We start from the raw sequence: 11,911 nt of genomic DNA, 5'->3' as shown, positions 1-11,911 counted from the left end.
TAAAATGTGGAGTAAGATAGGTATTGTTAGTGATCCAATTGTTGTTCCAAACCGGTAAAGTTTATTTATCAGACCTTTTAGAATACAATTTTTCTTAAACTGGTGTAGTTAATTTGATTTAATATATTATAAAGTTAAAAAAAAATTATAGTTTTTTTTAGTAAACTTTAGAATTAAAATTAAATTACTGTAGTTTATTTCTTAAACATTTATAAAGTTAAACTAGTGTAGTTTTTTTTTACATGAATATTAACTTTTTTTGGTGAATAGTTCAATATATATAAACAAATATTTACACTTGAATAGAAGTCAAGCGGACAAACAAGCTACGCCGCCAAGCCTTTTTGGATGGTAAAATCAATCATCGTAAACACAACATTCATGGACCTAGGAGATACTCCCTCCGGTCCTATTTATAAGAAACATTTGATTTTTTTGATTCATTGCATAAATAATGTATTTGGTCTATATTCTAGACTAGATACATCAATTACACAATGAATCTAAAAAGTCAAATTTTTCTTATAAATATGACCGGAGGGAGTATGACATTGTTACGCATGACATTTTGAACTTTTAAGTATAAGGTCAACAACCTCTGATGCTACGAAACCGAAAGTGTAAAAAACAAATGGTATATAAAAGCATCGTTGATTGTTAGAAAAAAAAATTATAACCCGAATTGGTAGAATAATAATTTATAACACAAATAATCTTCGATAGTTGGTGGTTGATGGGAGTAACTAATTATCTGCTTCAATTCAAATAAGTAGAATCCGTAGCATTTATTTTTTCCATAATATATTTACACTAGGATCAAGATTATTTTTTGTTTTGTTACTATGCTGGAGGACCAATTATGCTCAGGTAACATGAGAGATTAAGATGATCCAAAGCCAGAGAGGAATGCACTCAATGAAAAACCAAGTCACATGGCTTCATATGCATTGCAAATTACAAATCTAACTCCAGAGATGCAGATGGATCGTGTGGTTCCGGATTTGGATGCGTAGCAAGGAAGAGCTTAGTGATATTACTTATTAAGGATGCAGTTGAAGAAACATAGCAAAGTAACGAATAAAAGGAAAAGGTTGATAATATACCAATTCCAGAACTTTGGGAGTAGAATCCGAAGAATAATCTCACATCCAACAACACCAGAAAAGTGGAATACGATTCTAGTAGTTGGGAAGGTCCACATGTTAGTACACAAAAATGAGGATGATATGTGATTTTTTTTTTCCCTGCCCCTATCACAAAAAAAAATGATATATCTGCCCCTAGTTGAAAATTATTGTTGTAAATGCCCTTGTTCTTCATTTGAAATGCAGAAAAGTGGAATACGATTCTAGTAGTTGGGAAGGTCCACATGTTAGTACACAAAAATGAGGATGATATGTGATTTTTTTTTTCCCTGCCCCTATCACAAAAAAAATGATATATCTGCCCCTAGTTGAAAATTATTGTTGTAAATGCCCTTGTTCTTCATTTGAAATGGCGAGCATGACATTTTTTCAACCATCCTCTGCAAGCTTGCAGGCTTTCTCAGACTTTCTCTGTACAACTCTGTGTGTTCCTAATTTAAGTTGGCGAGCATGAATTATTTAAGGTTTTTTCTTATTCTCTCTTTGAAATGGCGAGCATGTTAATTTTTTTTTTCCCATGCTCCACATCTAAAATGGCGAGCATCCCAAACATATTAAAATCAATTTCAACTCTTCAAAATCACTTCAGCTCTTCCAAAGTCAATCCAAACATGCACTAAATCTAGTGTTTTCATTTATATCAAAACAAAAGGAAATGCAAATCAATGCTAAACACAATTATTCATACCAATAAAGAACAAAAACAATTTAAAAACCAAAATAACCAATCAAAGTAACAAAATTTGAGAAAACAAAATTCTGGGTATTGTTGAATTTCACAAAAAGATTAAAATTTTACACAAAAAATGAAAAAAATTGTTATACCTGGAATAGGAGGAAGGAAACTAAAGATGTGCATAAGACAACCATCATCGAAATTATTGATACGAGAATAACAAGATGTTCTTTTCCTTTGACACTTTTTCAACTGTCCTTTATGATTATCTTGTTGTTGTTTTTGGTTTTCCATCACCGACATGTTGTTCTTTGTCTTTGAAGTGCTTCTACCTCCTCCACCGCAAATTCATAAGGCTTTGTTTGATTTAGTGCATCTAAAATGTATGCTCGCCATTTTAGATGTGGGGCAAAAAAATGGACATGCTCGCCATTTTAAAGAGAGAACAAGAAAAAACCTTAAATAATTCATGCTCGCCAACTTAAATTAGGAACACACAGAATTGTACAGAGAAAGTCTAAGAAAGCCTGCAAGCTTGCAGAGGATGGTTGAAAAAATATCATGCTCGCCATTTCAAATGAAGAACAAGGGCACTTACAACAATAATTTTCAACTAGAGGCAGATATATCATTTTTTTTTGTGATAGGGGGAGAAAAAAAAAATTCCATGATATGTCCTTTTGAGGGTTGACCTTACAACTGCATGTTGAATAATGATTTAGTCTTTATAGTCACATAGATCCAATGTGATCCTAAGCTAAGATGCCAAAATCTTATAGATCATACACACTTTATTCAATGCTAGAACCCATGTGACATGGATATTGGACATGGCCACCCTTGTTTGGTGTGAAGTTATACCAAGTCACTCATAAGTTGAATAAAACTAATCTGCTCAATGATTTTTTTTTTAAAGGGCTAATTAGCTTAGTGATGACATTATTTTTTTTTTTTTTTACAAGAGAGATGACATTATTTTGTTAGTATCATTATGTTTTGATATATCTTATAAGAAATATTTCTTTTGAACTTAAATATAAGTAAAAAAAATACATGTCTTATTCGCATTTAAACAAAATACGTGTACTAGTAAAACAAAACATCATTTGTCGTCAAATTTACCTTAAATAGCAAAAAAGAATATTGTACAAAGCTTAACTTCTTAGAAACTAACCAATTAAAAAGTTTTAAAGCTATTTTTAAGTTAAAAGTTGTTTGGGAAAATATTGTACAAAGCTTTGAATTTATTATGAATTAACATAATAAATAAAAAATGTTTAAAATATTTTATTTTTATTCAATAAGTACTTAATTGATATTGTGTTTGACCTAACTTCTACTTAAAATTGTAGAGAAGTATAAAAAAAAGTCGGGTCAAACGGTACCTAAGTTCGTTTAGTATTGTATACCACTTTTGAGTTTACAGATATCCTTCAATGTCGTAGAGGTTGCATCGTAAACAAATTTCTGTTCAAGCTTATACTGTGAACCACCTCACCGTTGTGACCTTCATTGAGTACATTGAGTTGGCTTCTCATTATGCTCAGACATACGTAACTAGTGAAATTCAAGAATTGTAAGATTAATATAATCAATTTTAGCCCTAGTATTATATTGTATAACATGGAACCCAAAAACAATCAAAACTTTCATAAACAAATCCCTAAAGCTTGAGAAAAATCCAAAATCATATTTTTCCCAAAAACAATCAAAACTTTCACAGCCCAAGAGAGAGGGAGAGAGAGAGATTTATATTAAAAAGGTAGTGGAATCATTTCTGGAAATGATTGGAAGATTATACCACTTGTCAGATATTTTTTGAGTTACATTGTTGTTGGTCCGAAGTTTCTAACTCTGTTTAGCACTAATCTTTGTTGAGGAATCTACGAGTTAGGGATCAAATCAATTCATTGTTAAAATAAACTTTATTGGTTAGCTTACAAACCATGCACTTATATGCGAGTTATAAAATGAACTTAAGATATTATCTATTAATCTTGGACAATATGATGGAAACCCTTTATATAAAAAAGATTACGTAAAAACAACTTGAAACCCCTTCGTTAAAATGTTTAGTTCAGTGTCATATATAAATTGACAATAGAATATAAGAATAAAAGAATAGATTGAATGGAAAATTCTATTGTAAAGTCATGAGAATGACTTTTTTGGTGAAGTTAACACTATAACATCAAAAGTTCAGTCCTCATAGTATCATCAATTCATCAGATTAACAAGACTACAATTAATCTAATTTTATCCTACCTTGTTATAAGCGTAACACCCCACAAAGTGTAACACTTAAGACTATATATCAACTCTGATTACATGTTAAAGATTCCAACGATAAAATAGTACCTGTAAGTCCAAGATGTTGCAAACATTACTAGATGAGTTACTATTGATCATTAATCAGTAATCAACAATTTAAAAATGAATCAAACATTAAAATCAAAATTAATTTTTTCAAAAAAGTCAGTTTCCTGACTGCACCGTAGAAACTCCCTAGATTGAATAGATTTTTTTGACAAAAACAAAATGATATTCATTCATTCAAATGGAGAGATTACATCATTCAACACCACTAAAAACGTAAAGGATGAATCTGCGAACAAACTCACAGCATCCAAGTTAATAACATATAACGGCATAATGCCTACAAAAATTCATGATAAAATTAAAGTGACCGGAATATCCATGGCCTCTGGATCTGCAACGTTGTCGCCCAAATCTTTGATTGAATAATCGATCTTTCAATATGAATCAAATGAACACCGCACGAAAATGGGAAATCAAACAACGCCGCACAAGACGACGAACAACAAACCACCACACTTAGATGATGAAATCACAGAGAAAAAAAACCTAGATCTATGTGAAAATCACTTATTTAGATTAAAATAGAGAGAAAAAGATGAAGAGGGGTGATTTTAGGTCAAGAATTGACCCAAAACCACCCCTCAATAAAGAAACTGTAAGGGAAAACCTAGAGAGGGAAAACTAGGGCCGGCTTGTTGGAGAATAGATTGAAATCGAGTAAAGAATAGATTGAAATCGAGTAAAGAAATCACGACTGTATAATGAGTAAAAAATATATTTTTCTTTTTCTTCCGCAGTAGCACAACAACAAAAAATCTTCTTTTTCTTCATTAACTCCATATATGTGTGGATCTAATCTCATTTATTATTCAAGACTACCAGAAAAAGTTGCTTGTCGAATAAGATTATGTGCAACTAACTTTTATGTTATGTTTTTTTTTTTTTTGAAGGAACTTTTATGTTATGTTAAAGTCTGATTTGATTATCTAACATGTCTAAATTTGTGGTGAATATGATATCAATTCATAACGTTGACATCTTGACCTTTGAGCACTAATTTAATCATAACTTGAGAAACATAGTCAAATTGAGAAGGAACCAACACTATGAGCTAGCTAACACCCATAAGATACATGTCATTGGAAGAAAAATAAACCTAATCCGATCATTTACTCACATTTTTTGAGACAATTTTGCAAGTGAATATATTCTTTCCACTTGTAATTGATTCATAGAAGCTAAATGTGTCATCTAGGTTATATGAGATTTGAATTGATTCAAGACACCTTTAGATGATAAATATGTTGAAATTTAGCTCTTCACTACTCATATATAGGGGTGTTCGTGGTACGATTTGGAACGGTTTTTAGATAAAATATCATCCGATCAAAAATTAAAATCACATGCAATTTGGATGACTATTCTAAAAAAATTCGAACCGATTTGATCCAAATATATGCGGTTTAATTTGGATCGATTTTTGGATATCCAAAATGCAAGATATATATATATATATATATATTATTTACTTTTTGTTGAAGAATATAATTTTTTTCATTAATATTAATAATACACAAACACGACAAAGTTATAGGTTTGATGCAAAATATATTAAAAAATTAAAATTACAATATGACAATTATCGATTATTTTTTAAACATATGAAGTAATGATAATATAGATTAAATTAGTACAATATATAATATTAAAAAGGGTCCTGCTAACCGGTGCCCCTGGGGGACTGGTTAAGCATACCATAAAAGGGAATTATTACCATAAAAGGAAACTGTTTTTGACTTTATTATAAATTAATTACACAATTTCAATGCATTAACTATTATATAATTTCCTTTTTCATATCCTTAACCAGTGCCCCGGGGGCACCGGTTAACATTTCCCTATTAGAAAAACCAACAATCAACATAATAATGCAATATGTAATACTAATAAAAAAAAAATAAGTATTAATATTTACTTTTGCGGTTCGATTTTAAGAAAGTGGTCCAAAATCCAAACCAATCATAGCGGTCGGTTTTTACAAAAACAACATCCAAACACATTCATTAAGTCTGGGGAATTAAGTCAAGATTTGGTTCTACTTAACTTTTCATCGATTTATTTATGTGTTCTCATGATTTAAGCATTGTTCGTCTAAACCGAAAATCCTACCTCAAGATCTTTATGTTATCCTCATTCTCCTTGACAAGCTCATTATACGAGAAATTCATCTTTCCAAAAAAAAATGTATGAGATATTCCATCCGAAAAATCTTGCATCTACAACCAAAGTCACCATTCACTAGGGCTGACAATGAACCGAACCAACCCGAGTATAGTTCGAACCTCGATTCGACAATTGACTCGTTGAACTTGGTTCATGAACCAAATGAGCCGAACTTGAGTTGGAAATTGAGTTCGTTAATTAAATGAGCCGGACATGAACTATATATAGCTCGACTCGTTTGGTTCATGAACTGACTCGATTATACACACACACACACACATACATATACACTTTTAAAAAAAATTATCTTAACTTTTTCCAACTTTTTAAAACCTATAACTACATTTTTTTTTTACCGTAAAAGTTAAAACCTATACCTATGGGTTTTACTTGTATTATACCAAAAATTTAACTAGCTTTAATTCTTTAACCTTTGCTCTCCCTTTCCCAAAACACATTCACGGCTTCATTCTCTTTTCCAATGAAAAAAAAAACTTTTCCTCTTCTTCCCTTCCCTTCACTTCAAAGTTAGATAGAATGCTCTCTTTTGTCTCTTTAGTATTTACATATCCTTTAGAAATTCATCAACGAAACTCACCATCTGTGTTTTATCTCAACATTGCTTGCTCTTCATTAGTTGGTTTGGTTATCTTGGCACTCAACTTCATAGGAAAAATTTGCTCTACCTCATTTTATTTGGTCTCAACGAAAATATTAGTGGATCTAGGATAATAATTCCTTTCATATAGAGAATCAAGTGTCAACAATAGGTCTTAGTTAAGAAAACTTATGTGAAATACAGTTTGTTTCTCAGCCTGGTTGTGTTTGTAACGACATGTGTTTTGTTGCAACTATCTATGATTGTTTTGGTATTCATCTGTTTGGTTAGGAATTGGTAAATTGGAAGTGGAAAAGCTCTTGAATACTTGTCAGCTGGTTTATAACTTTCTATTATACATTATCTCTATGTTCTACATCAGAGAAAGTCTTGTTCTACAAAATGAATAGAGCCAACCACATAGTCAGTCTTGGACAACATGACTAAATGAAATCATTTGAATTTTATGAATGTTGAACAAGCTGAACAATTAGCCTTCGATCTTTATGCGCACTATCAATATTGAACCTTTGATCTTAGACCTTAAAAGGTCAAATATCTAAAAAAAGTTGATTTTTTTCTTATAAAAAATTGAATTTTAAATTATGTGAATTGAGAAAAAAAAATGAACCTAACGAGCTGAACCGAACTATTCGCGAACTTCAAATCGAGTCGAGTTCGAGCTAAAATAAAAGTTCGTAACGAACTCGAGTCGAGTTTCGAGCCGAACTAAATCTTAACAAGTCGAGTCGAGCTCAGACAAGTTCGACTCGACTCGACTCATTTCCAGCCCTACCATTCACCATTACCCATGATTATAATTGTAACTCCCCATTTTCAGTGTTTCATTGTGTTTACGTGATTGTGAGTAACCAAAAACGTGTTTAGTTAGTCAATTAATATATTTTAACTAGGAACTTAGCCTATAATTATTTTACACATGCATCTAATGATGTGTTGTCACATCAATTAATGAATATGAAAACACACGAGTTGCCATATTTATTAATTGACGCAACAACATATTCATGTGTGAAAAATTATACACTAACATAAAATACTAATTAAATGATTTACCATTTTATCCTTGGTTACCAATCAAACAACTTAAAAAAATAGAAAGGCTAGAACTTTAAATTTAGTGGGGTGAGAAAAGCAAATACAAAAGTATAAAAATATCTTTTTAAGCCCAACAAGTCATAACCATCAAATATATAAGCCAAACTCATTTTAATTAATTTCAAGCCAAACGCTAAATAACGATTTTGAAAGGTTTCTACTGTTGTGCGCGGCGTGAGCAGAGAGGAAGATGATTATCCCAGTTCGTTGTTTCACCTGCGGAAAGGTTTCTAATCTTTCTAATATTCTATTCTCTATTTCATGCACTTTTTGTTGCATTTCATAGATTAAAGTTATAAAGTTTCACAATTTTTAACGATTTTGAAATTTAGGGTTTATGATTAATTCATGCTAAATTTGACTTGTTTCTTCTAATTAGGTCATTGGAAACAAATGGGATTCTTACCTTGACTTTCTTCAAGCTGATTACACTGAAGGGTTAGTACCCTAATTTAATTGCTTTCTCTTCCTATTTCTGTGAAAATAGCTATGATACTTGCTTTCTGTGAATTTGTTACCTATATCTGTTTGGATATACAGCTTAATTAAGTGCTTATAGCGTCATATAAGTGCTTATGGCATATAAGTGCTTATGGCATAAGGATTTGTCGTATAAGTGCTTATGTATAAGTTGTTTCAATAGTTAAGATATAATACAGTTGAACTGTTTTTATATAAGCTATAAACTGTTTTCATAAGTTATCCCGTGGAGTTTATGGAGATAAATTGAAAACAGCTTATAGAAGTAATTTTCATAGACTCTCCCAAATAATCTTACGTGCTTATGCTAGTAGTTAATCTCTAACAGGCCAATCCAAACAGGTTATTAGTTTTACAACTTTTTTTTTTAGGTGGCATTATTTTGTACTAAATATGTCTCTGGCATTCATTCTTTGGATATGAACATAATTTTGTATCCAATTTCCTTATGTAGTAGCTTGATTAGTTTCCGCTTTTCAATGTTGTTCTATGAACACATAACCAGTGGATGTATACCTTAAGAGAAATGATATTTGTACAGCCATTTTGGGACAACTCTCTATCTCTCTCTTGTTTCTGTCCCGAAAGAAGAGGGAAGAAGAAGGTTGTCCCAAAATGGTTGTACAAATATCATCACTCATACCTTAGAATTGCATTTGTGTAATAGATGTTCTGAATTCTAGAAAATTGCACTTTGTGTGTTTATGTTTTGTCTGTTTTGAAATAGTCGGCCATTGTTGTGCAATATTGAAGTTGTAACCCATTGGTCGTAAGTCATAAATATAATTGCTGGCTACTATATGCATTACTCGAGTGGTAGAGTTCACACTCATTATTACCTTTTCAGTATCATTAACTTCACCACGATAACAAAAAAAAAATTGTCGGGCCGTAGAAAAAAACTTGGTGTAGACTACTAGGCTCTGTTAATTGCAGCGCAACAGTTTTAAGATTAAACAATGGTCATAAATTAAGAATTTGTCTGCATTTGACATGAATTTTTAAAAAATGATAATAGTTTAAGATCAAAATGAAATCAGTGTGTTTCAGTTTTTAGAAATCACTAGTCTTGTTTAATTTCTGTTCTAAAATCCAACAATTGGTATCACAGCTTCAGTTGAGCTTGTAAGGCATGATTGAAGGTGATTTACAAGCTAAATTGAAGCTCTGATACCAATTGTTAGATTTTAGAACAGGAATTGAACAACTTATGATTTTTAAGAAGTGACCATAGTTTAAGATCAAAATGAAATCAGTGTGTTTCAGTTTTTAGAAATCACAAGTCTTGTTTAATTTCTGTTCTAAAATCCAGCAATTGGTATCACAGCTTCAGTTTAGCTTGTATGGAACTATTGAAGGTGCCTTACAAGCTTAACCGAAGCTCTGATACCACTTGATGGAAATTAGAACAGAAATTGAACAACTTATGATTTCTAAAAACTGAAAAACATTAATTTCATTCCTTCTAACAACCTTTAAATACAGGAAATTCATAATCAGAAATCAATAAAATAAAACTGCCTATAAATTTCTAACAGCCCAATATAAATTTGTAATCTCCCATAATTCCTCATTAACAGTCATAACTATAGGAATTCTACAATAATAAAGAGGAACAACTTTCACTAAAACTGCCTGTTCATTTATCTGAATAGATTTTTTTTTTTATGCTGAAATAATTATGATACTTGGAAATTTTTATGTGTTTTCTGTGAGTGTTGCTTGTGAAGTTGTTCATTAATGTCTTAAGTGCTTATGGCATAAACGCTTCTCGTATAAGTGATTATGTATAAGCTATTTCTATAACAAAACATAAACAAAGTTAAGCTGTTTTCATATAAGCTATAATCTGTTTCCACAAACTAACCTGGAGATATGGAAATACGATAAAAATTATTAACAACATATAGACATGTCATTTTCATAATCTCTCCCAAACAGTCTCACAAGTGCTTATGTCAGTGGATAAGCTCAAATGAGCCAATTCAAACATGCCCTTTAGTTTCACAACTTTTTTTTTGGTGCCATTATCTTTTACTAAATTTGTTTCCGGCATACTTTGGCTATGAAAATAAGTCTATTCTGTTTCAATGGTTCTGGTATGAACGCAAAATCAGTTGATTACTTGACGTGTTTCCTTAAAATTGCATTTTGTAATAGATGTCGCGGATGAGCACAGTAACTTGTAAATTATTGTTTATTAACTTATTGAAAGGATGAGGGTAAACAAATGTGTTATGTTTGATCTCTTCAGAAGTTATTATTGGCTTATAACTCAGCGGTCTTAAGTTATAGTTGTAATTTGGCTGCTACATACATTATTTGAGTGGTGAAGTTCACTCTCATTATCTTTTCAATCTTTTCTTTAGTTTAATATGGATTTTCATGCATGCAACATGTCTGATTTAGCTGCAAATAAACTTGTTGAAACTTTTAAATGAGCTGATAACCTAGCGTCCTTCCCCAGTTCTCATGTCTAAAAAGCTTCATATTGAAAAACAACTACGAAAAAACTTGTTTGGCGGTATGAAATTCGGATCGGATGCAGGGCTTTCTTTTTGCAGCTTTTTTAAGATTAAACAATGGTCATAAATTAAGAGTTTATTTTATTATGCAAAACCTTTTTAAAAGTTACCATTACATTGTTATACCCAACTTCATCTCTAAAGGAATATAAGGAATCATTGTGTATATACTACAGGGATATTAGGTTAATCATTGTGTATATACTAATTTTCTTGAGAGCATTTTAATGTCATTCTCTTGGCTAATATCAGTTTAAATATTGTAGTATTTATTATTTAACATAATGGTGGATTAATTTTAGAGATGCACTGGATGCTTTGGGGTTGGTCCGATATTGCTGCAGGCGTATGCTTATGACCCATGTTGACCTTATCGAGAAGCTACTGAATTACAATAGTAATTTCTGATCTCTATATCATTCTATGTATGTGTGTCAATTTTCTATCTCACTGGGTTTGTAATGATCATACATTCATTTGGTTGCAGCTATGGAAAAGCATGAAGCCAATTAAGGAGTCTTAAGGAACTTCAGACGACCGAAATGTGTCAGTTGCGTGCTAGTCCTGTGGCCACATGTCAATTTTATATTTTTGGGTCCTTTTCCTTTAAATTGTTCTAGCAAGCAGTTTTAGCTGTGTTTTGGTGTTAATGTATGCTATGAGACAAAACTGTAGAATGACAGGTTTTTATAAAAACGGGATTATTTGTGAAATGTCAGAATTTATACTAATGCTTAGGAATATTGATACCTTTGCATGTTATGTTTTAACATGCATGTTATGTTTTAACATATGCATATAATGTGTGTAGTGATAACTAAGGGAT

The 11,911-nt window shown here is 31.3% G+C and overlaps 1 protein-coding gene across 1 annotated transcript; it reads left to right on the top strand.

The window, feature by feature from the left end:
* The first annotated feature begins 8,203 nt into the window (after positions 1–8,203).
* LOC146921047 (DNA-directed RNA polymerase subunit 10-like protein) lies at positions 8,204–11,798 on the top strand. The gene is made up of 4 exons (XM_085714438.1): positions 8,204–8,306; positions 8,460–8,518; positions 11,388–11,482; positions 11,573–11,798. Exons 1-4 carry the CDS (start codon positions 8,271–8,273, stop codon positions 11,596–11,598), a joined length of 216 nt encoding a protein of 71 aa, XP_085570564.1. The 5' UTR covers positions 8,204–8,270; the 3' UTR covers positions 11,599–11,798.
* Positions 11,799–11,911: the final 113 nt, after the last annotated feature.

The sequence above is a fragment of the Medicago sativa genome, chromosome 5 (assembly GCF_051527215.1).
Source record: "Medicago sativa cultivar Bolivia chromosome 5, Bolivia_mono, whole genome shotgun sequence".
Classification (NCBI taxonomy): domain Eukaryota; kingdom Viridiplantae; phylum Streptophyta; class Magnoliopsida; order Fabales; family Fabaceae; genus Medicago; species Medicago sativa.
The sequence above is the reverse complement of the archived record's forward strand: the minus strand, read 5'-3'. Positions and strand labels throughout refer to the sequence as shown.